The sequence below is a fragment of the Hydra vulgaris genome, chromosome 01, assembly GCF_038396675.1.
Source record: "Hydra vulgaris chromosome 01, alternate assembly HydraT2T_AEP".
Taxonomy (NCBI): Eukaryota; Metazoa; Cnidaria; class Hydrozoa; order Anthoathecata; family Hydridae; genus Hydra; species Hydra vulgaris.
The window spans coordinates 11,200,001-11,226,517 of record NC_088920.1 but is presented as its reverse complement, the minus strand read 5'-3'; the positions used below and the strand labels follow the sequence as shown (position 1 = coordinate 11,226,517).

The 26,517-nt window shown below is 26.7% G+C and overlaps 1 protein-coding gene across 1 annotated transcript in view; it reads right to left on the bottom strand.

Moving 5' to 3' along the window:
• The window catches only part of LOC136075104 (uncharacterized), a 75,610-nt gene that overhangs the window by 30,687 nt on the left and 18,406 nt on the right, over nucleotides 1–26,517 (bottom strand). Inside the window, exons 2-5 of the mRNA XM_065787375.1 lie at nucleotides 19,829–20,110; nucleotides 19,385–19,466; nucleotides 4,342–4,622; nucleotides 826–3,577 (exon numbers count right to left, since the gene is read on the bottom strand). Coding sequence (XP_065643447.1) covers nucleotides 826–3,577; nucleotides 4,342–4,622; nucleotides 19,385–19,466; nucleotides 19,829–20,105 — 3,392 coding nt within the window. The 5' untranslated portion in view covers nucleotides 20,106–20,110. The remainder of the gene's footprint in view (nucleotides 1–825; nucleotides 3,578–4,341; nucleotides 4,623–19,384; nucleotides 19,467–19,828; nucleotides 20,111–26,517) is intronic.

The window sequence follows — 26,517 nt, the reverse complement described above, 5'->3', positions numbered from 1 at the left end:
TTCAGTTTAAATAAATGCCTGCATCAAAAATTTGCACAACACGTAAGTTAAACTTATTTTTTATAACGCAAGTTAAGCCACAATTAGAAAATTAAGAAATAATCAATAAAAAATTTAAAATTTAACAAATTTAAACTCATTCATGCAAATATTGAGAAAAGAAAGAAATTTTGTTAATATCAAACATTTTTAAAAATCAAATATTAAACTTAATTATTCAACATTTAAAAAAATAATAATGATAAAGGGTACATTTCCTTATGGTAATAATGAAAAAAAAACCCTTAAATAACATTAAACTTAATTCGTGGTAATTAATATTATTGCAGTAATTTTAAAAAGTTCATGTCTTTAAAAAATAAAAAAATAAAGAGAACTTTATGACGATAAATATCACGTTAAGCTAATGACTTTACCTTTTTTTATTTTTATTATTTCTTTTTTGTTAAATCACCTCACTAAGGCCGAGAAGGCCACTACAGACGAGGGGGCTACTTAATTGTGATTATAATGTGTATATATATATATATATATATATATATACATATATATATATATATATATATATATATATATATATATATATATATATATATATATATATATATATATATGTATATATATATATATATATATATGTGTGTGTGTGTGTGTGTGTGTGTGTGTGTGTGTGTGTGTGTGTGTGTGTGTGTGTGTGTGTGTGTGTGTGTGTGTGTGTGTGTGTGTGTGTGTGTGTGTGTGTGTGTGCACACAAAATTTAACATATAAATAAATAATTATATAATATTTGCTTATAAAACTATTTCTGTATAAAAAAAAACTTACATAGAGATATTTTTATGAAAAACTTTAAACTGCAAATTTTTCTTATATTCCTCAAAATCAATATTAGATCCACGATCTATAAACACTTTGGAATTCTCATTTATTACAAAAAAAACGTCCATTGATTTTCGATTTTCTGTATTGGATGTTGCAATTGTAATTTTTTCAACAATTTTTTCTTCCGACCAATTAATTAAAACATTTCCTATAGTTTTATCTTTACCTAAAAGCTCTTTGTTATCTTTACAACTCTTGACCAACACAGTTAAAAGTGAATTTGATCTAGAAATAGCATCTACAAGAACATGACGAAGATAAATTTCTTCTGGACTCACAAATACAATTACAGATTCAGATTCTGCACCCGAAAACCCTTTGCAGTCAGTTACAAGTATGTCCATGTCATTTCTTAACTTATTTTTAACATGGAATTTTGTTTCTATTGATGGTGAGTATTGCTGCAAATGTGGTGAATAAGTTACTGCTTTAAAATTTTCAATTATATCTATTGCATATGCAATAGACTGCACCTCTTCCATATTGTTACATATAACCACAGTTTTTCTTAATTCATTAAAACATAGTTTCTCTAACATAATGGACAATGATTTTACAGATTGCTTATCTGTTATATCATAAAATGGTAAATATACAACCTTGGGTTTTTCTCCTTTAATGGAGTGTCCGATGATACTTGATTTGAAAACATACTCAGTCTCCATATAATTATTTGGATCAACAACTTCAGTACTTTTTGTTATTTTCTTTGCCATGTAATCTAAATCATAGTCATGAAAATCATTAACAATTGTATTAATAAATTTGTTTTCTACTGAAGACTGATCTAATTTAAAGTCTGGAATATTATCAACAGTTTTATCGTTAGTAATTTTTGAATTTAAAGAGTCTTGATATTTATGAACAGTTTCAATTTTAGTAATATTTGATACAAAACTGGCATCTTTTTCGACAGATGGATAATCGTTATCTTTATTGACCTTAATTATGACATTCAAATCAAAATGTGATGTGTCATTTAAGTCAAAAGGTGATGCGTCATTAGATTTTTCATTATCTTTCACATAGTTTTTCGCAGAAATGTTTTTAGTATTTTTAGAATCATTTTCAGAAAAAAATGTCAAATCTTTCCTTTCATCGATCTCCAAATCTTTACCTTCAAATAAATTGCTTTTTTCATTTTCTTGCAATGTTCTCAAGTTTTGTTTTTGAATATTTAAAACACTTTTTGTTTTACTAATAGTATTTTGAGCAATATCTATTAATAATTTATTGCATAAAGTAACTCTCATTGACTTATTTAGAGATATGACTTTCATACCTATAACTTTTTCTTGAAAGAAATTTCTTTGTAGTGTACGCTTTCGTTGATTTGTTACCAATTCTCGATTCTTTGTAACACTCTCAGGAATAAAAACAACTAAAGACTCTTTTAACTTGTTTGTAAACAAATGTTTAATTTGAGTTGCATCTTCTTCTTTAACATATTCTTCAGAAAGTTCTTCAAGTACAAAACGTACTTTACCATCTTTGGTGTGAGCCAAATACTCTAATAATTTTGGTAAAGAAATGTTTGTGTTTAAAATATTTTTGTTCTGACACATATTTTTCCATAAATTGTACAAATTATCACAAACAACCTCAACATTTGAAGTTTTCTCTATACTGTCAACAAACTCTTTCATATGGCATTCATACAAGGAGAAATGGTTACAACATATATAATACAAGGTAAATGGATTTTCTGAATTCTGTGTCATACAATTTTTAACAATCTCTTTTCCTACTATAGATTTTCCTGACCCATATCCTCCAGTAATGATTTTTTTCAGTGCTTTGTCATTGATTGCATTCCTTTGTTCAATATTAAGAATCAATGATTGTATTTGTTTTTGAGTATTTGATTCTAATGTGGGATAACAATGGTCAACTTTAGCCATTGACATCATAGTTAAGCTGATGAGTTTTTTAAATAGTATTTCATTATTAATTTGTTTATTTACTTTTTTAATGCAGTATGCTGCAACTGATCTCCACCAATTTATAAAATTCTCATTGTCCATGTCATCTTTACATAGAAACAAAATTTTATCTAAATGAAACCCCTCAGAGAAGTGAAAAAATAACTCTTCTTTTAAATCTTTACGATCATGTAAAGGTAAAACTACTATTCCCAAAATAATCAGTTTATTATTGTCAATAAGAGGATTGTTAACATTAACAAATAATATGACATCATTTAAACAGCTTTCATATTCAAGTTTTAAGTAATCCGTTGAAGTAGTAACACGAGCAATTATAACAAGGTTGAACTTACAGAAAAATATTATTATTCTATTTTCATCGTTATAATAAGTGATATTTTCAACATTACACTTTAAAAGAGATGCATGATAGCATAAACCGTAACTAGGAAACACAGCACGCAGGCTTGTATTATTTACAGTAAATAAATGAATAAACTTGGAAACAACAAAATCTAAATTATCATTGTTAGCAATAGAAGAAGAGACATGAATCACTTCATTACAATCAGGAAAATTTCTATCAAAATAATCTAATGCAATTAATTCTATTGATTTGTCATCATGTACTTTATCTAAACAAATGTTGTTTATCTTTCTCCAATCCAGGGATTTCAATGTCTTTATATTTTTACTAAACTCATTGTCAAAAATTGGTTCAGGTGTAGCAATAAACAAACCATTATAGGGCAACTCAAAGTAGCAAAAACCTGAATGAAAAAAGAGAAATGTTAAAGACTCAAAAAAAAAAAAATGCAAAAAAGTCTTTAATACAAAATTTTTTCACACTAAGTTTAACTTTAAGATAGAAGCAGAAAATTTTAGTTCTCCATGCATAGATTTCAAGTAATTTAAATTCAAAAGTGTCTTATTTTTAATAAAAATCTCAACGCAAAAGCAAAGGTGATCATACTTCTATTTATAAGTCAAGCTTAGGGTGACATCATACATTTTATAGATAAGACCTTATAAAAACCTCAAGCAAAAATACTTATCCTATGTTTTTAAGAATAGCCAAAAAAAAATAAAAAATTATGAAATTTTTTTTTGAGAAAAAAATATATATGCAAAAAGCAATTGCACTTTGCCATTGCAAACACTGAAATTGTTTTCAATTTAACAAATAAAGTTTTCAATTTAACAAATAAAGTAAAAACAAACATGTTTATACATTATCATAAAAACAAAAAAATCATAAAAAAAACTTGTAAGAAGAATTCCTAAAAAATTCTTAAGAAAAAATTTTTAATTCATTTAAAAAATTTGTAAAATAATTATTAAAAAAATAAGAAGCCAAAAAAAAAAAAAAATCATAAAAAAAAAAAAGAAGTCACATAAAAAGAGACATATTTGAAAATGGTTAAATATTTTGTGGGTTTACTTAGTAAGAATGTGATTCAAGATTTTACAAAATATTGATTTGAATCATTTTATTTTTAATGCAAAAAATGAAAATAACAATTAAAAATATTACCTGTAATAATAACAGCACAACTATGTTGAAAACTGTTTTTTTTTGAATCTTCAAATGAAAACTTGAAATTAATTTTTTTATTTTCAAATCTTAAATTTTCCACTTTCACAAACAATTTACCATTCTTTTTTTTTGTTAAGTAATATTCAGAATTATTTTTCTTACAATTAATAACTTTCCATTTGTTACTATTACTAAATAATTGAAATTCAACTCTACAAAATTCATCTTTTAAGTCAAACTTAAATACACAGCCGTGTGGAATTCGACATTCAATTGTGCTGTAAAAAAAATAATAATACATTCTCTTAAAAAGTATAAGAATTCTCTTAAAAAAATTCATCTACTTTTTTTTTTAACAAAAAAAAGTTTTATTTGGTTTTGCAAAATTTAATCTTTGATAAAGAGAAATGATTTTTGTCTATATTAGTATATTATATATATCCAAATCTAAATTTAAATTTTTGAAATCATATTTAATTTAGAGTTTTTATTTAAAAAAAAAAAAAACTATTTTAAATTATAAGCAATTAAAAAATTTCAACTAAAATTATTTAATTTAAAAAAAAATCAAATTAAAATAATCAGTATCTTTAACAAAAAAAAAGTATAATTGAAGCAAAATGCTTTTTTTTTTACAACAATATTTTCTGAACAAAAGCACCTCAACAAAATTCAAAATTACAGACTTCTCCATTTGAAATTTAATGCCAGAGCACGAAAAAAAACTGGTAGGATGGTCTTTTTAAAGTTTGCCTGCACGATTTAAAAAATAATTTTTTTCTGCTACTTAAATTAAAATAAAAAAAGTGAAAAGAATACTTTGAATATACACTAGATAAAATAATTTAAAAAAAAACTGGTAAAAAAAGAAAGCATTTTTCAATAAAAGTGAACAAATAAAGAAAAAAATTTTTATTGGATTTTAAAACAAAACAATATTTATTTTTTTTTTTTTGTTAAGTGCTTTTTTATGCTCTCGCCAAAGACTTTGCGGGGGTGTAGGCAAGCACAAAAAGTCTTAAGCGCAAAAGCGCTGGTTAAACAGAGAAGACTGAAATTATCAACAATATAGATAAATACTTTAAATTTTATATTTAATGAGTAACAAAAAATAAACAACATACAAAGATTTTTAATTACCTTTTGTTCTTTAGACAAAACAAGTAATCTAAAAAGAAAAAATTTATAGTTATGTTTTTTTTTTACCTCATTAAAATTACAAGTTAAAAAATTATAACTAACTTTGAAAAAAATAAAATAAAAACCTTTCCTTTTTTAAAATGAAGTCTATGTTCTTTAGCCTGTGTTTTAATTATTTTGCAAAAATATATTATGATTTCATATGTTTTAAGAAATATCTCATATTTTGCAGAAACATTTCTGAAAGAAGAAGAAAAACTGTTTTTACTGTTTATTTATTTTTACCTCCAAATTTCCTCTCAATTTTAACTACGATATCACAGCGCTTAAAAGCTTCTAGTTCTTTTTTTACGTGCTCCCATGAAAGATGTCCATTTATTTGCTTCCATTTTGTTAAAACATTATCAGCTTTTTCATAACATTTCATATTGTCTGAATTGTTTTCTCAGAACTCCAATTTTTCTTTATAGGTTTCAAGTTACAAAATTTAGAAATATTTAATCTTTTTACTTAAAAAATTTGTACCTGGCTATTTTCAGGGGAGACGAATCCAATAAAATGATCAGAAATGTAAAAAAATTTTATTAAGTACCTGTGATAACCTATTTAAATATATATAGGCAACTTTTTATATACCTGATTTTGATGTTAAAGAAATCCATGTGGCATTGATGGTATCAAAATATATATATATTACACATCATTCTATATTAATTGATCTTTCAAAAAAAAAACGATTTTATGCTGTAGGTTTATGGATTTCCGATTATAGATAACAAAGCACGGTCTCCACTTTTTTGTAGTGGAGAATTACAATTTACTTTTCACTGTCTTCAAGAATAGCTAGAGTTGTGAAACTTTTGGTATTTCTGTAGTGCCAATAAAGGCACTACAGAATTTTACAATCAATTGAAAACCGTATTGCAGCCACATCTGTTTAATTTTGATTACAAGCATTTATTTCTGTAAAAAAAGATTATTATACAGTTTTAAAAATTGTCATTTATCTATGCGTCAGAGTGGCTGAATGTCGTTTATCTATGTGCCAGAGCTGCAGAACAAAAAAGCCCTGGTTCAAGTCTTTCCACTGTTCACAATTTTATTATTTTAAAGTAGAAAACACTTTGTAAGTTTTATAGAGATTATAAACAAACATATGTAACAGTATTATACACTTTAACAAACAAAAAGATTTTTAAAAAAGCTAAAAATTCTAAAAGCATCAAAACACGGAGAGAAATTATTTGTTGCATATGTGTCATGATTGAGATTATTATGTTATTAATGTGCTCAGGTAATAAGCCCGAACAAGCTGCAGATGGTCTGAAAAAAAATTGTATGAAACTTAATAAAGAAAAAACTTAATAAAAAGACAGCCCTGCTACTCCAGAAGGTGTTGCTGTGGAGCCAAAAAAAAAAAAGCCAGTAACTAGAAAAAACTTTAAAACTTTCCTTTGACAATTAAAAGTTTTTTTTACAGCAATTTTTTAACTATAAATATATGCTGAAGCCGTTTTTCAAAACGGCTTAATATGTTTATTACGTATTTCGAGAAAAATGCAAATAAAAAAAAATTATTAGGAAAAACTATTTGAAAAGCTCTTTGAAAATATGTATTCAATAACGTTTGCAGACATCTAAACTAGCTTATTTTGTAAAAAAAAAAAAAATTGATTTTCTTTTTACCTTTTTTTATTTGCCTTTTTATTTTAAAAAGCTGCAGTATCGATGATACAAAGAATATTTTGAAATAAGATAATTATACGCAAACTTTAAAAGCTTACAGGCAACTTCTTCTTAAATATTCTTCATAAATATGTGACGCTACTTTGTGGCAAAAAAACTAGAAAAACAAACTAGAAATAAGATTTTATTTAAAATTTTTAGAAAAACTCCTTTAATTAAAGGTATATGAAATATATTTTTATGGGATATATTCTAATAAAGAACTATGTAAAATAATGCTACTCTATTAAAAAACTTACTTTTTCTAAAACGCAATAATAAATATGTAAAATAATGCTTTTGTAGTTTAAGATGATCTTTTTTTTTTATCTTTTTTTAGGTATTGATAAATTGTACTTGGCTTTCCTTCTCTGGTGCTCACTGTTATTAAAAAGCACCTAAAAATTAGGTCATGTTGTCTTTACTAAATTCCAAGACAAATAAAAGCAAGTAAAACCAAAAAGATAATGTAATATAGATAGGGATGCTATTGTCCCAATTTTTATGGAGGAGAGCACAATGCTAAACTAATTAAAACTTTTATAGTGTTCTTCAACGTAAAAACTGGGACAATGCAGCCCTATATATAGACGAACTTGTATTTTATATTTTTCAGATTATTTCAGTTAAATTGTTATTTATTTATTACTAATCTGTATTCTGGGTTGCTTAGCCTACTGCTAGTATATTATAATCCAGTATTATTTATTCAAATTGAACAAATTATGGGTCCCAGTTTATATACATTTTTTAAAGCGTTATTTTTTGAACGACCCTACACTGCTCTTTTATTTGATGTTTTTAGTTAAGGTTAATTTTACTTTAGATTTTACTTTTTTAACCACACTTTTCAGCAGGTTTACATGAAACTGTTAAAAACAAACAAAAAACCAAATCTTTTCTTTCGTTTTGATCTTTTTTCTGAAAATTTAAAACGTTCAAAAATTGAGGGGGTCCTGAACTTTATTTGGCTGTATTTTATTGACTAATGGCAAAAGTAAAATAAAATTTAGAGAAATTAGTCTTAATAAATTGGGTCAATTGTCTGATACTTTGTTTAAAGTAAACAAATTGTTAGAATATTCATATTAAAATAAAATAATATAATATAGAAAATACCAAACAAAATTGTGTCTCACAATGACTCTGCAAAAAGCAAGATTTCATTCAGAAAATAGGAGATTGATCTGTGAAGACATAAAAATATATCTTTAGAGAAATAGAAAAAATAAAATAAAACAAAAAAATAATAAGGAGAAAAAAGAAGAAGAGAAGAATGTTTAATATGTGTGTTTTTATTATATTTTTTTCTTGAAGATATTTCTTTATAAAAACTTCAATTAAGAACAATCATTGATTCATCAGATCAAAAGCTTTGTGAATCCTGGGTTCAGTCTGAACTTAAAGTCTCATAGGTTTGGAGTTAGCAGAAGCTGCAAAACAAACTTTTATTTAAAAAAGGTAAAGTAAGAGTGAGTAGACTTGATGGATAAATAGTCATAATTAAGTTAAAAAGTTAGAAAGACAGAGTTATTCCTAGTAAAAGAAATGTCTACTTTTATTAACAAAAAATACAAAACTTGAGAAAGGAGATATTGCTCTTCTGGTTAAAGTTCCTGGAGCTTAATTTTTGAGATGAAATACAAGACTTAGTGACTTGAGAGTAGCAGCTTTTGCATTAGACAAAACTTTTTTACAATGGTTTCTAGCAAAAGTAGATAGATGGTAGAAATAGATGGTAGACATATAGGATGAGCAATCAAAAATTCCAGCCTATGGACAACCTATTATTTTACTAATTTATAAATTGCTATACAATCATTTATAAAAATATTTCAGGTCACATCACAAAGTAGGGAAATGCTATTTTATTGATTGAAACAAAAAAATTATTTTTATAATTATTTAATCCTCTTTTTAATTATTATCTCTACTTTAGGTCTATAAAAACGTGTTTATTAAAACTTTAATTTAATAAAAGTTAAATACTTGATTCTAAAACACAGATTATTATGAGTTGAATTTGAAGACTATTACCTTTTCTAAATATTCCTAGGTTTTCAATGATATTGAATTGATATTGTGTATGATGACATCATCTGTTGCTTCTTACAAGGTTTTGGCAAACTTATAAAAATAACAGATGCCATATTGTTCCAACTTGAGATGATGGTCCAGCTTTACGGATTGAGATTGTCTTTTATGTTAGTCATCCAATAGGTGAGAAAGCCACTACAGTTAAGGAGGCTACCTTAATGTTATTACATCCCTCTTTTAACTCTTAAGTCTGATACCTGAACCTTTATAAAGAAGGCCACTGCATGGAGAAACAAGTTAGTTCATTTGAATTTCAAGTTTGAAATCATGATGTTTATCATCAAATAATAATAAACATCATGATTTCAATATGTTTATTATCATTTAATCCTTCCTAGAATGTTCTCTTTCAGAGCTATAGATAATTACGAATCGTTAGATACTTTGTCTCCAGCTAGATGCAGAAAGTTTTTCACATAACATTGAGTTCTGTTTTGTTGTTTTGAAAACAAAACAGAAAAACCAACCATACAAATGTTTATTGATGAGTTCTTTTAAAAAGGATAAATCAATAAGCCTGAAATGTCCTTCACAAAATCAATATAGCATAAAAATTGTAAAGTTTTTTGTTATTTCATTAAATAGTTTGTTTTATGAACTCAAAACTTTATTATAAAGTTTAATGAACTCAAAACACATTGCCTAAGATTTTTATAGATATGAACACAACTTGTCTTGTAAGGAATACAGAAAATAAATTATCTCAATTTTATTTAAAAAATGATTTTTTTGAACAACTGTAAATTTACTATCAGTTTAAATTATTATACACAGCAACCATTGTTTTAGTGTAATTGCAGTAGACCTTTATAGGCATTTTTGAACATAATTTATAAACATTTTTACTCAATCACTAATTTAAAATTAGATGTCAGAATAACCATTTTGTAAAGAATAGAATCAAATCCATTCAATACCAACAAATTAATTCTTGGAAAAAACTGTATTTTGAATAAAATACTCTCAAATTAGTCTCTAATCTTAAAATTAAAGTATTAACCCGAACTGAATATTCAGTAATACTATTATTATTGTTACTATTATTATTATTGTTATTATCATTATTATTACTATTATTATTATATTTAGTACTATTATAGTTATTATTGTTATATACTATTATCATATTATTATAACTTTCATTGATAATATTTTTATTATTATTGTTGTTGTTGTTGGTGCAACTAATTGTGATATTATTATTGTAATATTATTATTGTGACATTATTAATACATAATATAACTTGTTAAACTGTTTAAACTACCAATATAACAAACTATTGTTGTTTTATATTTAACTATAATATCTTTATTACTAATAATACTCTTATTTCAATGAGAAAATGTTTAAAGTATTATCAAAGTAAGAGACCTAGAATGGCATGGTCATATTTCAAAATCAGTTTTTAATTAAAACTGACTAGACCAACATGCTTTTACACATGTATGCCATTAACAAAAATAATTTAAAATTTGTATGAGAAATCTCAAACCTCTTTGAAAGAAGTTTGAGATTTCTCACAGAAATTTTCTTAAATCCCAGTTTACATTAGGTATTTTTATTGACTTAACGAAAGCTTTCAATACTGTCGACCATTAAATCTGCTTGAAAAACTAAAATACTACGAAATTAACTATAACTATACAACTACAAAATGGCTTTGAAGTTACCGCAAACAATTTGTTTTCAATAATAATGAAAACCATAGGCATGTTCAAAATATTTCCTGTGATGTTACTTAAGCTTCTATTTCGGAGTAATTTCTTAATGACTTTAATAAAGACTCAAACTTAATGAGTATCATGTTTGACGACAAGATTAATTTATTCCTTACAAATAATGACATATCCAAAATCTTTACAACAAAGAATGATAAACTTAAGAAACACATCTTCTTGGTTAAAATGTAACAAATTAACTCCTAACGTAAAACCTAATGAAATGAATGGATTTTTTTCAGGTCGCCCTGTAAAAAACGCTATTTATGCATAAAAAAGGCCCAAAGTATTTATTAAGTTAAAATTGAAAGAGAATTTTGTTACTTTATTTTTGGAAACTGTTCTTAACAAGAACATTACATACTTAATTTTTAGAAGCTGTTCTTAACAAGAACATTACACAGAAACCTTATATTGACTACTTTTGGTAGAAAACATCTAAAAGTAACAGAGTCTTATTTAAACCTTGATCATATTTTGACAAAAAAGCTTCAACCCAACTTTATTACTCATTTATTCACGCCAATATAGCATGTCAATATAGCTTGGAGAAGCACCGAAAAATGTAAGTTACAATGCCTTTATCACCATCAGAAGCATGGGATTCACTAAATAATTTTTGGGGATCATTTACTTAATTCAAACCATTATTTATGAAGTTGAAAATACTTAATATTTACAAGCTTAATGTATTTAACGTTTTGTTTACATTTTAAAACTCAAAAATTTTATTCTTTTTATTGATGATATATTAAAATAATTTTTTATGATAACTTAGTATTTTTCTTAATAACTGTAAAACTTTCTTTTTCCTATAATAAAGAGATGTCTTAATATACTTACTTTGCAGACTCGTCGGAACAAAAACTATATTAGGGTGGGGGAGGGAGGAGGGTGAAGGGGAAAGCACAAGCCTAAAATAGTTTTAAGGGCTCTTTTTTAGCCATTTTTCCAGCCAATTTCTTCAAAATTACTTATTTGAAAAATTATAAGGGTAAATGCCCCTGCTGCCCTCCGAGTTGCTATGGGCTTGCTTTTTATTTTTACACATGTATATTTACACAGCCATGCACAATTTGTATAACAACACAGCTATGCACAAAAGTTTAATCGTGATGGTAACTTTAATCTAACTTTCCAGGGTTTTTTCAACTAAAAAATGTCAGGAAAATATATTTAATGAAATTTTTTTTATTTTGAAAAAAACAACTAATAAGCTATTAAATTAGCATTAATAAGATAAGATAGTTAAAAAATAATTCAAAAAAATAAATAATTATATAATCATAAAATGAGTTGCATAAAAAATTCATGTAGTTAAGGTTAAGAACACAAAAAATTAAAAAATTAAATACAAATTTAATATTTAGGTTTCTTCCTTTGGCTCGATAGCAAAAAAGATCTCGCCTCTGCATTGAGTTGACCAATTTCATGCACTTCTTATTTAGCACTTTTAACCAGTACTCGTTCAGAAGTTACTTTCAATGATCAGTTAAATGAATTCGATGATTTACCAATTGAGTGTTGATCCATGACCAAGTTTTTTCTATTGGATAGATATCTGGTGATCTAGTGCACCGAGGCAACTAATTGATCTTCTTTTTGGTAAACCAGTTTGTTATAATATGTGCTGTGTGTTCCGGAGCCCCGTCTTGCTGGAAGATGTGTTGGCCATACAATTGCTTTGTCGATGGAATCAAGTGTTTTTCAAGTTTGTTTTTGTAGGTATATTGGTTGATACGGCTATTATAAAGCTTACAAAAACCAAGGCCTTTGTGCGAATAACATCCCCATATGCCTACTGAGCGTCACTATTTTGTCATCTTCCTTGTAAATAGTGCTCGCAATAATTCTCAGTTCTGAATCTTTCAACTTATATTCTTCCTTTGCGGTTCACAACCTAAATATTTGACTCATCGCTCCATATCACTTTACCCAATCTTCAACTGCCCAATGCAAACATTCTTTGCACTATTTTCGTCTTTTGCGTCAGTCCCTGATTGGCAGGAAAGGGTTTCTTATTCCAATGAAAGACCCAATACCTTTTTCATGCTGATGTTTTTCTAACAAGTTCTTTGCTTACATTTTGATTAGAATAGCATTGGTTAAATAATTAAGCTAGCTTATTTTTGCTGAGCCAAGGATTTTCACTTCTGGTTCTAAATACGCTGTTTTTGTCATGGACGCTAAGTATCACTAGAATTCCAAAAGACTACTGATGTTTAGCACCCGCGACAAAAAGAGATGTCTGCAACGTTACCTGTTAGCTCCCAGGTTTTTCACTGTTTTTTGCACACAAAGTTAAGAAACACCCATAAGTTTACCATTCTCAACATTGTTACGATTTGACCAATCTAATAACTCGCCATTTGATGGTCTCCGACACTGCTTTAATAACCATTTACAAGCAAGTCGAAATTTAAAATATTGCAGTGATTCTTTAGATAATTTCTTGCAATTAAAATATACTTTTGCAATTTTGAAAATGTTTTTTTATTCAAGAGTCATGGGTACTCTTTATATTTAGAATTTATTGCGGTAATTAAGAATAATTAGTTATCGAGTAAGAAATATGAATATTTAATTAACTCGATTAAACTTTTATGCCATCAGTAGAATTCATTGCATAACATTTAATTAGTTTTATGGAAGTATTGAAGTAGATGCGAATATTTTTTTTTTTGTCTATTTTATCGATACAAAAACAAACTTAAAATCTATATTTCTTAAACTTTAAAGGTATAAAAACTGGCACGTAATATATATATATATATATATATATATATATATATATATATATATATATATATATATATATATATATATATTAGGGCTGTTCATGTGAACACAGGAAAAAAAAATTTTTCTCGGATTTGAATGCATAGTTGTTTATTTTGTGCCATTTGACATAGTAATTGACTGTGGAAAAAATCTTTCCAATCAGATAATGTTTAGGGGTGCTCAATGACCATAAAGTTTTACGAAAAACGTCAAAAACGTGTAAAAAGTTCCAAAGTTCCAAAAATTTCTAGAACCTGGTTAGTTAGATTTTTTCCACTGAAATATTGTCTGATTGCGTGCTATATAGATTAATTAAAGTGCAGCAGATTAACTGTCATCAGGGCACCAGACTAAAAAATGTCTGCTAGTGTTTAAAACAACTGTGTTTATATCATTTTGTTAAAATTTGTATTCATAATTTTAATACTATTATTTAACTCAATTTAGAATTTGTTCAAACAGAATAAAAAGGTTTACAAGTATAACTATTATTTTTATTTGGAATTTCAGTTTGACAACAAATGTTTTAATATTTTGATAGTACCTAACCTTAGTAACCTATTACAGAAAACTAGCATGGTAGTCTGGTAGTGTATTGTTTGTTATTAAGTGCAGATAATAATAATTTCTAATTTGAAAATATTTGTTTAATTTCTTTAGTAATAATTATTATAATATATTGCTGCAGCTGCATAAACCAACAACTGAATGATAAGTTTGTATAATATGGTATTAAGTTTTGATTTTCTCATAATATTTCAGTTATCATTGAAATGGCAGCATCATCTCGTGTTGCTATCTCTACACGACTTCAAACCAAAATCTTTTTAATTGGACAACCAGAGCCAAATCTTCCAGATAAAGTTCTTCCCTTAACATCTGATGTTTTAAAAACATTTTTTTATCATCTTAATTCAACCAAAAAGTCAGTGCCTGAAAGTCTTAAAACAACTGTTGATGAACTGATTATTATTTGGAATAAAGCCCGTATTCCGACAGCATTTCATCCGAATGTAGTCTTAAAGTTGAAAACTTTAGTCCAGGAATTTAAATCAATTAAAAAAAAAAAATCCAGATTGTCAGATTCTCAGAAATCGAGAGAGAAATCATTTACAGACACCATTGGCCTACTTTTTGACATTGCCCACAAGGATGCTGAAACCATGATCAGAATTGAAGAAGATAAAGAATTTTTATTGGATCAGAGATGTCAGAGAAAAATGGTGATGTTTGGAGAGGACAAAGAACTTTCAAAATTAGAAGAAAGAAATGAAGCAAGGAAACAAGCAGAGAGAGAACGAAAGCTAAAAGAAGAGCAAAGACAATCTGGTGCGAGTGCAATAGTTCCTGTTATTGAACCTTTACATGACGAAAGTTATAGTGATGACAACGATAACGATGCTGTTGATAATGACAAAATGGTTGATAGAGATTTTGAGATAGAAATCCCTGTTTATTACAGACTACAAGTCAGTAAAGCAAGTTATTCAGGGTCAGCTGAATCAAGTTTAGCAAGTACTCCAAAACGACTATGTATCTTAGATACAATTCTTGACTCGCCTGATGTTTCATCAACATTAGACAGAATTAATCTATCTGACACAAAATTTACTATACTAGCAGCAGCAATTGCAAGGGCTGGTGGACAGAACCTCGATGATGGATCATTGTCACGTTCTACAGTCCGTAGAAAACGAACCTATCATCGATCAAATATTGAAGCCACTGTTCGAACTGAATTCTGCGATTTGGACAAACCACCATTAATCGTCCACTGGGATGGCAAACTGATGATAGATCGTACAAATTCTGCAGCCCCTAAAGCAAATGTTGACCGGCTATCTGTAGGTGTGACAGGTCACAATGTTGACAAAATACTTGGAATAGCAAAACTATCAGCTGGAACTGGAGAAGCCCAAGCAAAAGCAGTTATTCATCTGCTTAATTTCTGGGACATAATTGGTGATGTTATTGGAATGAGTTTTGATACTACAGCCTCTAACACTGGCTCCAAAAATGGTGCATGTGTAGTTCTAGAGAAACATATAGGTAGAAATTTGTTATATTTCGCTTGCAGACACCATGTTCATGAGATCATAGTAGCAGGAGTGTTTGGATCACTATTTGGACCATCATCTGGTCCCAACATACCTCTTTTCCAGAGATTTCAGCAATATTGGCCCAAAGTTAATCAAGGAAATTTTAAACCTCTGGATGACATTCGAATGAAAATACCCCTGGTGCAAGAACTACAAAATGAAGTGATTGCATTCCTCAAAGAAAACCTGCATGTTAAAATGCCAAGGGATGACTACAAAGAAATCATGGATCTCTGTCTGTTAATACTTGGAAAACTGCCTGATCAAGAAGAGAAAAATTATCATTTCATGATCCCTGGTGCTTATCACATGGCTCGCTGGATGGCCAAGGTTATTTATTGTTTTAAGATTTATTTATTTCGTGAAGAGTTCAAGTTGACCACAAAAGAAGTAAAAAATCTCTGTGAATTTTGCTTATTTGCTAGTCTGGTTTATGTAAAATCTTGGATATCATGCACAAATGCCAGCGATGCTCCAGTTAATGACTTGTTTCTGTTTCAGCAACTTAAGCAGTTTGCAGTTGTGAATAAAACGATTTCCGAAGCAGCAGTCAAGAACTTTCAAAACCATTTGTGGTACCTTTCACCAGAATTGGTCCCACTAGCTTTGTTTTCAAACAAACTTCAAACGGAAGAGAAGCGAAAAATGATTTCCAACATGAAATTTCACGGTGAGAACTGGTCTGAAAGGTTGATCAAATTAAAGAACATTGAAAGTCTAGAGAAGAAATCTCTGGACATGCTGGTGACATCAGTTTCAGCAAGTGCGTTGCGGTCAATGAAGGTTGATATTGATTTTCTGTTCAACAACGATCCAGCTACCTGGAATGATTCCCCAGAATACCAAGAAGGAAAAAATTTAGTATATTCATTGAAAGTAGTAAATGATGCTGCCGAACGATCTGTGGCTTTAATGTCGATGTTTAATGAATCGATTACAAGGAATGAATCTGAAATGCAGAGGTTAATTCAGGTGGTTGAGGATCACAGAAAGCGAGTGCCAGATGTCAGAAAGTGTACTCTGAAGAGTTATAGTCCTCGCTAGCATTAACATTGCACGAACTATAACATTACGATAATTAAATGTTAATTGCTCATATGTTTTTTTGTTTATAATTCGTATTTTAATCAATGACAAAGAGTCAAAAATCCTAGTGTTTTATTTTGGAAAAATTCTGATATAACAAAAACCGCAGAACTTTATTCGTATTGCAGTATTTTATTTCATTAATTTCTCTGCTAATAAACCAGTCTAAAGTGGATGTGGATTGTAATTTGTATTCAGAATTTAATATTTAGAGATAATTAAAACTGATCAAATCTGAAAAATCTAATTAACCGTGTTTTAGAAATTTGTGGAACTTTGTTACTTTTTCCATGTTTTTCACATTTTTCGTAAAACTTTATGGTCATTGAGCACCCCCTAAACATTATTTGATTGGAAAGATTTTTTGCACAGTTAATTACTATGTCAAATGGCACAAAATAAACAACTATGCAATCAAATCTGAAAAAAAAATTTTTTTTGGACAGCCCTAATATATATATATATATATATATATATATATATTTATATATATATATATATATATATATATATATATATATATATATATATATATATATATATATATATATATATATATATATATATATATATATATATATATAATAGTAGAAAATCACTTAACAAAATTTTTTCTCATTATACACAGTGCTTCATCAAAAAAGATTCATGAATGAATGAATCTTTATTGATAAAACACTGTGTAAAATGAGAAAAAACATTTGATAAGTGATTTTCTACTAACTTATAATTGCTCTGTACTTTTAAGAACATATATATATATATATATATATATATATATACAAACAACTCTTATGTGTTATCAGAAACAATATATATATATATATATATATATATATATATATATATATATATATATATATATATATATATATATATTATTAATTCTTTTTTTTATATCTATATATAATATTGTTGATATGATTTATATTTATAACACCATTTTTTATTTACTTTTTTATGTCTTTATTTATAAAAGTTATGAACTTGTAAAAGATTCTGATGGTTTTTATGATCTTTTTTCATAAACTTTGTTTTTTTTGCAACCGAAAACATCAAATTAGAGAAAGATTTTCAGCAATCCTAAATCAACTATGAATGTAAATGCCCTATTGAAAATTTTAAAAACATGTTTGTTTTAAAATTTTTACACTATCTACTCAAATTTAAAACTAAAAACTGTATGAAGAAGATAACATACTTTTTGGAATTTTTTTTATTAAAACTAATATTACCAATGAGAACTTGAAAAAAGTTTTTAAGATATTGTTAAGCAATACTATGAAGATGATTCATTATTTCATAAAATTCTAAAATTATAAAAGTTATAATCTTAAAAAAAGTGAATAACAAGAAACTACTTTGAAACATTTATTCCTATATAAATTGATTGAAAAAAAAAGCATTTCCTAGCCTAAACACAATTTTAATATTTTTTTAAACTTTGATTATTACTAATTACTCAAGTGGAGTAGGCTTATTCAAATAAAATAAATTGATAGCTATTAAAGATTAACAATGCTACATTATGTTTTTAATAATTTTTCCTCTATTGTCCACTAATGTCAATTTATTAAAAACACTTGATAATTCTTTGATTGATAACTTTTCAATAAAAAAGCAAAGAAAAAAAATTGTTTGTTAATTAGTATTTAATGCAAATATTCCATTTTCTATTCATTTTTAATTAACCAATAAAAAATATTCTTCCGTATGAAATTATTTAACTGTACATATAATTATGTCTCTATTATTTTAGCTTTTGAAAGACTAACTATACCATGTATACTTTTAAGTTCTCTTAATAAAAAATATTTAGAGATCTGAAAACTGGATTATTTGACAAAAAAAAAATTGATAAATTCAAATAAGATAAGTTAAAATATAAATAAGTTTATTTAAAAGTTCAATTTTTGAACTTAAATTTAAACATATTTACATCATGTTTTATTATTTAGTCTTGCATTAAATATTTAAACTAACACGATAATCAATGTAATCATCATGATCATTGCAATCATCATCATTTCGATCATGTTTTTCAACATATTCATGATAACTCTTATCATTATTATATTCATTGTTTGTTTTCTTCATTTACCACTATTTAATTAAGAATTATCTGCACCTCCTGGTATAAGTAAAGGAATGGTGAAAAAGCCACCTGGTTTTTCAAAAATTTTTTACACAAACCAGGAGGTATATGTAAAGGAATTACACATACCACCAAAAACTCAAAGTATAAAAATATTATTAAAATAAAACAATTTATTTAAAAATTGTAATCATTATCATCGTCATGAACAACTATATTAATTAATTTTTTTATTGTGAGCAGATTAGTTTATTCAAAACTTTGTCTTTTATACTTATTCTGATATTTATGATAAAACTTTAATGAATTACCTTTTGAAACTTCCTTTCTGAAATCATTATCGTCATCGTCATCATCATCAACATCATCATCAAAACTTTCTGTAAGCAGAGAATTTAATGAGGAAGTTAAATTAATAACCACAAAATACCTCCACATCATCAACATGTTATTATAGTAAATATTATATATTTACCACTGTTTAATGAAGAATTTCATTTGCTAGTGTTACTTGGTGAATTTAAAGACTCGTTTAAAAACTTATTTAATAAAATATACAGAAATAGTTTTTCAACTGTAATTGTATAAAAAAATAAAAAATCATCATAATCAAATTTTTTTGAAAGCAAAGAATTTGATGAGAAAGTTAAAATAACAACAAAAAAATAAACATATAATGAGTGTGACAAACAACAATCTGGAAAATTTATATAATACAAATAACCATAAATAAAATGTGTACTTGCAAGTTCCTCCACCTTCTTGAATAAATCATTTTTTGGAATATCTAAAATGGCTTTTTTTAACTTTTTTAATGTCGGATTTCTTTCAATATTGAACCATTTTTTTATCATTTCATCTGCTTTGTTTTCTTGTTTTCGAAAATTTATATAATCATTCTTAATTGATTCTAAATAATGTCGTTCGACATTTAAGGAAATACCAATGTTATACCAATCTTCATGAAGTAGTTCAGACAACTTAATTTGAAATTTTGAATTTTGTAGGACTCTATCCATTTATTCTAAAAAAAAAAGCAAAATTCGAAATTTGATCAAATAATATGCATCATGTTATTTAAAAAAAATGTAAAATGCTGAGTTTAGCAGATTTATTAGCATTGATGTACAAACTTAGCTTATTAGTTTAGGAGATTTATTATGACATACAAACTTATGAAGTTTAATAGCCATAAAAAAAATCATCAAGTTTGATAGTCATAAATTATTAAAAAGATCGTAGACCCAAAGTCTAATAGTTTGTTTGATATCATAAAACATTTTTACCTACTTTTCATATAGAATAATAACTTATTTTAAATATACCTCCAGCAAACATTTTTGCAGTGGATTTGCATTGGATCTATAAATGCATTTGAATTTCCATTAGATCTATAATAAATGAATTTGCATTGAATCTATTAATGCATTTGAATTTTGCTAAATGGTTTCTTTTAGGACAATTAGTGGCATCTCCTTTGGGTTGCCAGTTAATAATTTTCCGAAACGTGATACACTTGCTAGGCATCATCTAGCCACTTTTTATGGATGCCACAAATACTCCACTGAGTAACTGATTTGTCAAACCACAACTAGTCGTTTAAAATGCTCATAGAGTACCAATGCAAATCCATTAAAGTAGTATTTGCCCTGCTGAAAAAATGTTTACCAATAACTAAATGAATAAAATGCTCATATTTAATTTTTTTTTTTTTTAATGGCTTTTTTTAAATATTATTTTATATTTTTTGAAAGAGGCTAATCATAAGCAAATGAATAATTTAAAATTGTCAGTATTGTTAAGCAAAAATCCGGAAGTATTTGATAATAGAAACAATTTCATGAAAAAACAATGAAAGCTTCTTTTTTTAACGAAATGGTATATTGCTTTAAATTAACAACAATTATTTACCCTAACTCTAATGCATTGTTCTTACTTTTTTTGAGCCCCTGACTGATTATAACAGTATATATATATATATATATATATATATATATATGTATATATATATATATATATATATATATATATATATATATATATATATATATATATATATATATATGTATATATAATATATAAATATTATAAGCATTATAAGCAAAAAATATTAAAAGCATTTTTATCGCGTTTACAATGTTATGATGTTATTTGTATTTTTACATGATTATATGAAAAAATTGTAATATCGCTTTATCAACGAAATAAAAGTTAAGAATAGATAAAAAATAATGTATTCTTCATGTACATTTTTGATAATTACAAGAAGTTGGAAATAACTATTTCAACGATACGACGTCTTTGATTATACTAAGCTGTTTCTTAGTTGAACTTGCATTTGAGGAAGCAGAGCCAGGTAAGTATATAAACAAACCCAATTACACCAAATATAGGTGAAGCTTGTGTTTCAAGGACTGTATTTTTTTAATGCCCAAATTTAAATCCTCAGACTTAAAAATAAAGCTGCTATGATAACATCTCATTGCTCGTTATATTAATTATTTGTAATTATAATTATTAATTAGCTGTATTAATATTGCAGCGCCTGTTTTAAAGCGTTAAGTTGCCGGCAATTTACGTACGAATTACGTACGCCTAGAACAATTTACATGAAGCAACTTTGATATTTTTTTAACTTTTAAATTGCCCTATTAAGCGGTAAGATAAAAGAAGTAATTGATTTTACAAAAAACCACTTTGATGATTATGTAAAAAAGTTTGAATGACAATTATGTTGGATATATGCGCTATTTACTAATGAAAAAACTTAAGCTTTATTAGGCTTATTTTTACCAAAATATATAGTATACTATATATTTTAAAGTAAAAATAAGCCTAATAAAATATAAGCCTATAATAAAATTGTTTATTGTTATTAGTAACGAAAAACAAGTTTATTCAATTTTTGCTTTGTAAACAAAGTTACTAAATGAAACTTAAAAGATGACCTTAAAAGAAATATTTATAATTAAATGTTGCGATATATTTTTTCAAGTATCATTTTTTATTTAGCAAGCCCAAGTATATTTATTTATACAAGTTTCTATAGCAACAAAAAGAAATTCCTTAAACCTCTATTGAACAGTAAAAACATATGAATAACAAAAAACAAAAAAGTTATATTTTATATTATCGCTGTTTATGTTATTTTTATTTTGTTTTATGGTAATGATCGATTGTTTTGCTTGAAAAGCGCAAATATTAAACACAAACACGCTTGAAGCAAACCAATACAAAATACAAAATAATGCAAATCACTGGTAAAGTAAATAAATAAAATAATAATTTTTTAACTCCCTAACTTTTTAAAAATAAAAAATTGTTTTTTAGTAGCAAAGCAGAAATTAAAAACTAAGATATAATAATTTAAAAAAATCACATTTTAAATAAAAAATTAATTTTTTAATGCATAAATTAATGTTGAGAAAAAAAAAGTTTGTTAAACATTTAAAAAAATTTCACTTAACTATTTAATAATAATTTAAAAAATTTAAAGAAAATAAACATTCCAATATAACATTTCTTTATTGTTTTTTGATAATTGAGTTATTTTTTTTATGGTCGCGTTTTGCGGAAATTTATTATATTGCAGTAGTTTTGATGTCTTTAAAAAATAAAAAGATAAAGAGAATTTTATGACGTCAAACTCACATTAAGCTAATGCATTAAGCATTTATTATTTAAAACAAGGCCTGATTTTGATATATTGACTTAAATTATAAAAGTTCGTCATATAGCTGGGTATAAAAATTATTGGTACTTGGTGCAGTAGCTTTCTTTTAATTGCACTAGCTGTTGTACCTTGGGCCGCTCACTGAAAATTTAATTAAACTTCATGATAAATTGACAAAAATGATAGACACTAGATTAAAACTAGATTAAAAGCTTATTTATTCTTAGATTGTTTTCATCAATTTTATCTGTTACTTGATTGCAACACATAAATAAAAAACAAAACTGGCTATTACTTCTAAGCAAAATGGATTAACAAGTCTACATGTAAAATGATATAATCAAAATGGTTGCGACAAGAAATTCCAATACCAATCAAAATATTACAATCTACCTCGGTATCAAACAAATTCGTTACGCACATCTTCTTCCTTGTTAAAAGTTACTGTACTTTTACAGAACTATGTTCCATTATTAGTAACTTCTATTGGAAATCGGTTTTATTATGGAAGCTGAAGTAAAATTTTAACATACAAACTTGTCTCAAAAAGCAATTTTAGATTTTTTAGCTTGAGTATTTTCTAAAAATAAAAGTATCTAGATTTAATCAGCTTAACATAAGAGATGCATGCATATTTCCCACCTGCTCGTTCAAGCTTTATCTCATCCTGTAAAGCTTTTCACTATAATGTGATTTTGTGACGAGGATATATATATATATATATATATATATATATATATATATATATATATATATATATACATCAACAAAATCTAGACTAATGGCAAGTTCAACAGTAGTACCACAGGGTAGTGTGTTAGACCCATATCTATTTTCCATGTTTGTTTCACCTATATATCGTATTATAGCTAAACTCCGTACCAATCATCATCAATATGCTGATGATACCCACCTTTATACTGTCATCAACCCAGGCTTAGATAGCATTAATGAAATCAATGTGTGCTGATGCAGTAACAAAGTGGTTTCTAGAAAATCGACTTCTGCTCAACCCAAATAAAACAGAAGCTGTTTTATTTGGATCTAGAAAACAAATTAGCAAGCATAAAAATGATTCGAAAACTGTTTTTTCTGAAACAACACTAACTATATTTTAATATTTAAATAATTTAATTTTGAATAAATAAACAAGATTGATGAGGGAACATGAAGGGAATTAAACGATTGTTTGCATTTTAAATGTTTAGTTTGCATTTTTAGATTAATTAAATGGGTAAAATATCTTGAATAGAGAGACAAAAAGATATTGTGCTTCACGAAGAAGATTATTCGCAGCGCCAAATTTCATCCAAAACAGGATATTTGAAGACTGCTGTAACAGAAATCATTAAAAAGTTCAGAGAAACTGGCTCCCTTAAAGATAGAAAGAAAAGTGGTAGACCTTCAAAACTACCACTAACAAAAGATGACAATATAAATAGGAAAAAAGCATCACCCGAGTTAGCAAAGGACATTAACACAGCAACCGGGAAAAATGTCAAGTCATCTTGTATTCGATGACACCTACTAAAATTGGGATGAAGAGAGTGTGTTGCAATTCAAAAACCATTATTATGGCATGGCAATAAAGAAAAATGACTTAAATATGCGAAAACAACACAAAGATTGGGCCCAGGAAATGTTTAATCAGGTTCTGTACACGAATAAATCCAAATTAGAAATTTTTTGGAACAAAAAGACGCAAATATGTTTGAAGAAGAATCGGGGAAGCCAGTCAGTACGAGTGTTTAAACCCTGCTATTAAACACAGAGGAGGCTCTTTACAAATTTGGGGTTGTGTATCTTCATCTGGAGTAGGTGATTTGATCAAAATAGAGGGGTGACTCATCAGGAAACCATATGTGGATATCCTAAGGCACCATGCTGTATCCTCCAGAATGAGATTAACAGGTCATATTTTATTCTGCAGCAGGACAATTACCCAAAACATTGTTTACGAGTAGCAAAATAATATTTAAATAAAATTTAAATTGAAGTTTTTATTAATTTGATTATTCATCAGAAATAAATAATCAAATTAATAAAAACTTCAACTTATACCAAAAATTAAGTTACAGGAAGTCGCAAATGTCTTAACAACTGTAAATTTTCACACATTTGTTGAATTTGCTGACACTTTAATAAAAAGAAATCTTAGGAAATAATTACCTTTGCTTTTTTAGAAATAAAATATTTTTTTATAAAGAGGGACTTATTGTAAATATTATTTGCACTCATTTATTTTTATAGTTTTTTAGGAGAATTTAATATATTTTGACAGCATGGTGTCTTTTGAATACTTTTTATTTTTAAAAGATCGCTAATGATTAGCAAAACGTTTTTTCCATTCACCCTCTGTTATGCCAATATATTGTTATCAGGTACATTTTTAGAGGAAACAAGACACTTATATACCACATTTTTTGATAAACAACTTCCACTCATTGGACAATTGTTTTTTTGTTTACAATTACAATTTTCTGTAGTTTTTTCATTTAGGATTTCTTTTTTGTTTAACAAAGCATTATTGTGACTTTAAAATTCTTTCCATATTTTTTGTGCAACTGTAGCTAACTTCAATTGTATTTCGATTAAAAATTTTATGTAATTTATTAAAGGGTGGGAAATGCTTATCAACCAATTTTAAAAACACTTTTCCTATGTTAGTGGAAACATCTTGGCTATTTGGGGGAGGGGGGGGGGGTGGTGAACCAAATTACATTTCTAGTTCTAATTTGCTTTTTTGTATTCTTTTTCAGGGTCAAATTTTAGTTCAAAATTTTCAAAACCGCTCTTTTTAAGGGTGTCTTCAAATATTTGATTAGAGGAATTGAATACATTTTCATTAGAGGAGTTTTGGTTTAGTCTGCTATTAATTGAAACCGGGATTTGTTTTAGAATTTGAGGTGGATAATTCAAGTTAATATTAATATACAATAGTTCTTCGTTTGGTTTTATAAAAGACTTATATGAATTTTCATAGAGGTTAAATGTCACATCAAGAAAGTTCACAATTTTTAAATTTATGTTTATTTCGATTTGAAAGCCAATATTTTTAAAAACTTATAATATCTTTTCTAATTTTATCAAGATGTGGACCAGATTTTTTATGCTTTACTATTAAACCATCGTCGTGATAAAGGCCTAAATCATTAATATTAATTATTTTACTTAATGAATCTAAGATGTGTAGCCTAACAAATTCACAAATCTCTGCTCCGTCAATACTGCCCATTGTTACATCAAAGCAGTCATGTGTGTTTTTCTTTTTCCAAGTATCCTTATTAAAATAAAGTAAGATTTTTCTGCAAGGTTTTATCATACAGATTATTTCTTCAGGAATAAATGTGTGGCTTTTTGCAAATTCAACTGTTTTATCTAAAATATCAGCACTTATTGAAGGGTAAAAATCATTAATATCAAATTGAATAAATGTACAGACAATTTTATTTTCGATTATGGAGAACCAATTTATAACATCAGTGGTAATTTTTAATTGTTGCAAATTTAATTTATTTCTAAGAAAATATTTTTAATTTTGTTCAATTTAATTTTGCTTACATGTCCTATTTCACTTTTTGAGGGAACCAATAACCTACAAGGAAGTTTGTTTTGAAAATTTGGTTTATGGTCTTTTAATGTTACAAAGGCAAGGGCAGTTGATTCAATTCTGTTTTCAAAGTTTATTACTTTAACAATACTTAGCGCTTCTAAATTAATTGCATTTTCCAAATTTTTAGGGGCTTTCTCATAAGAAC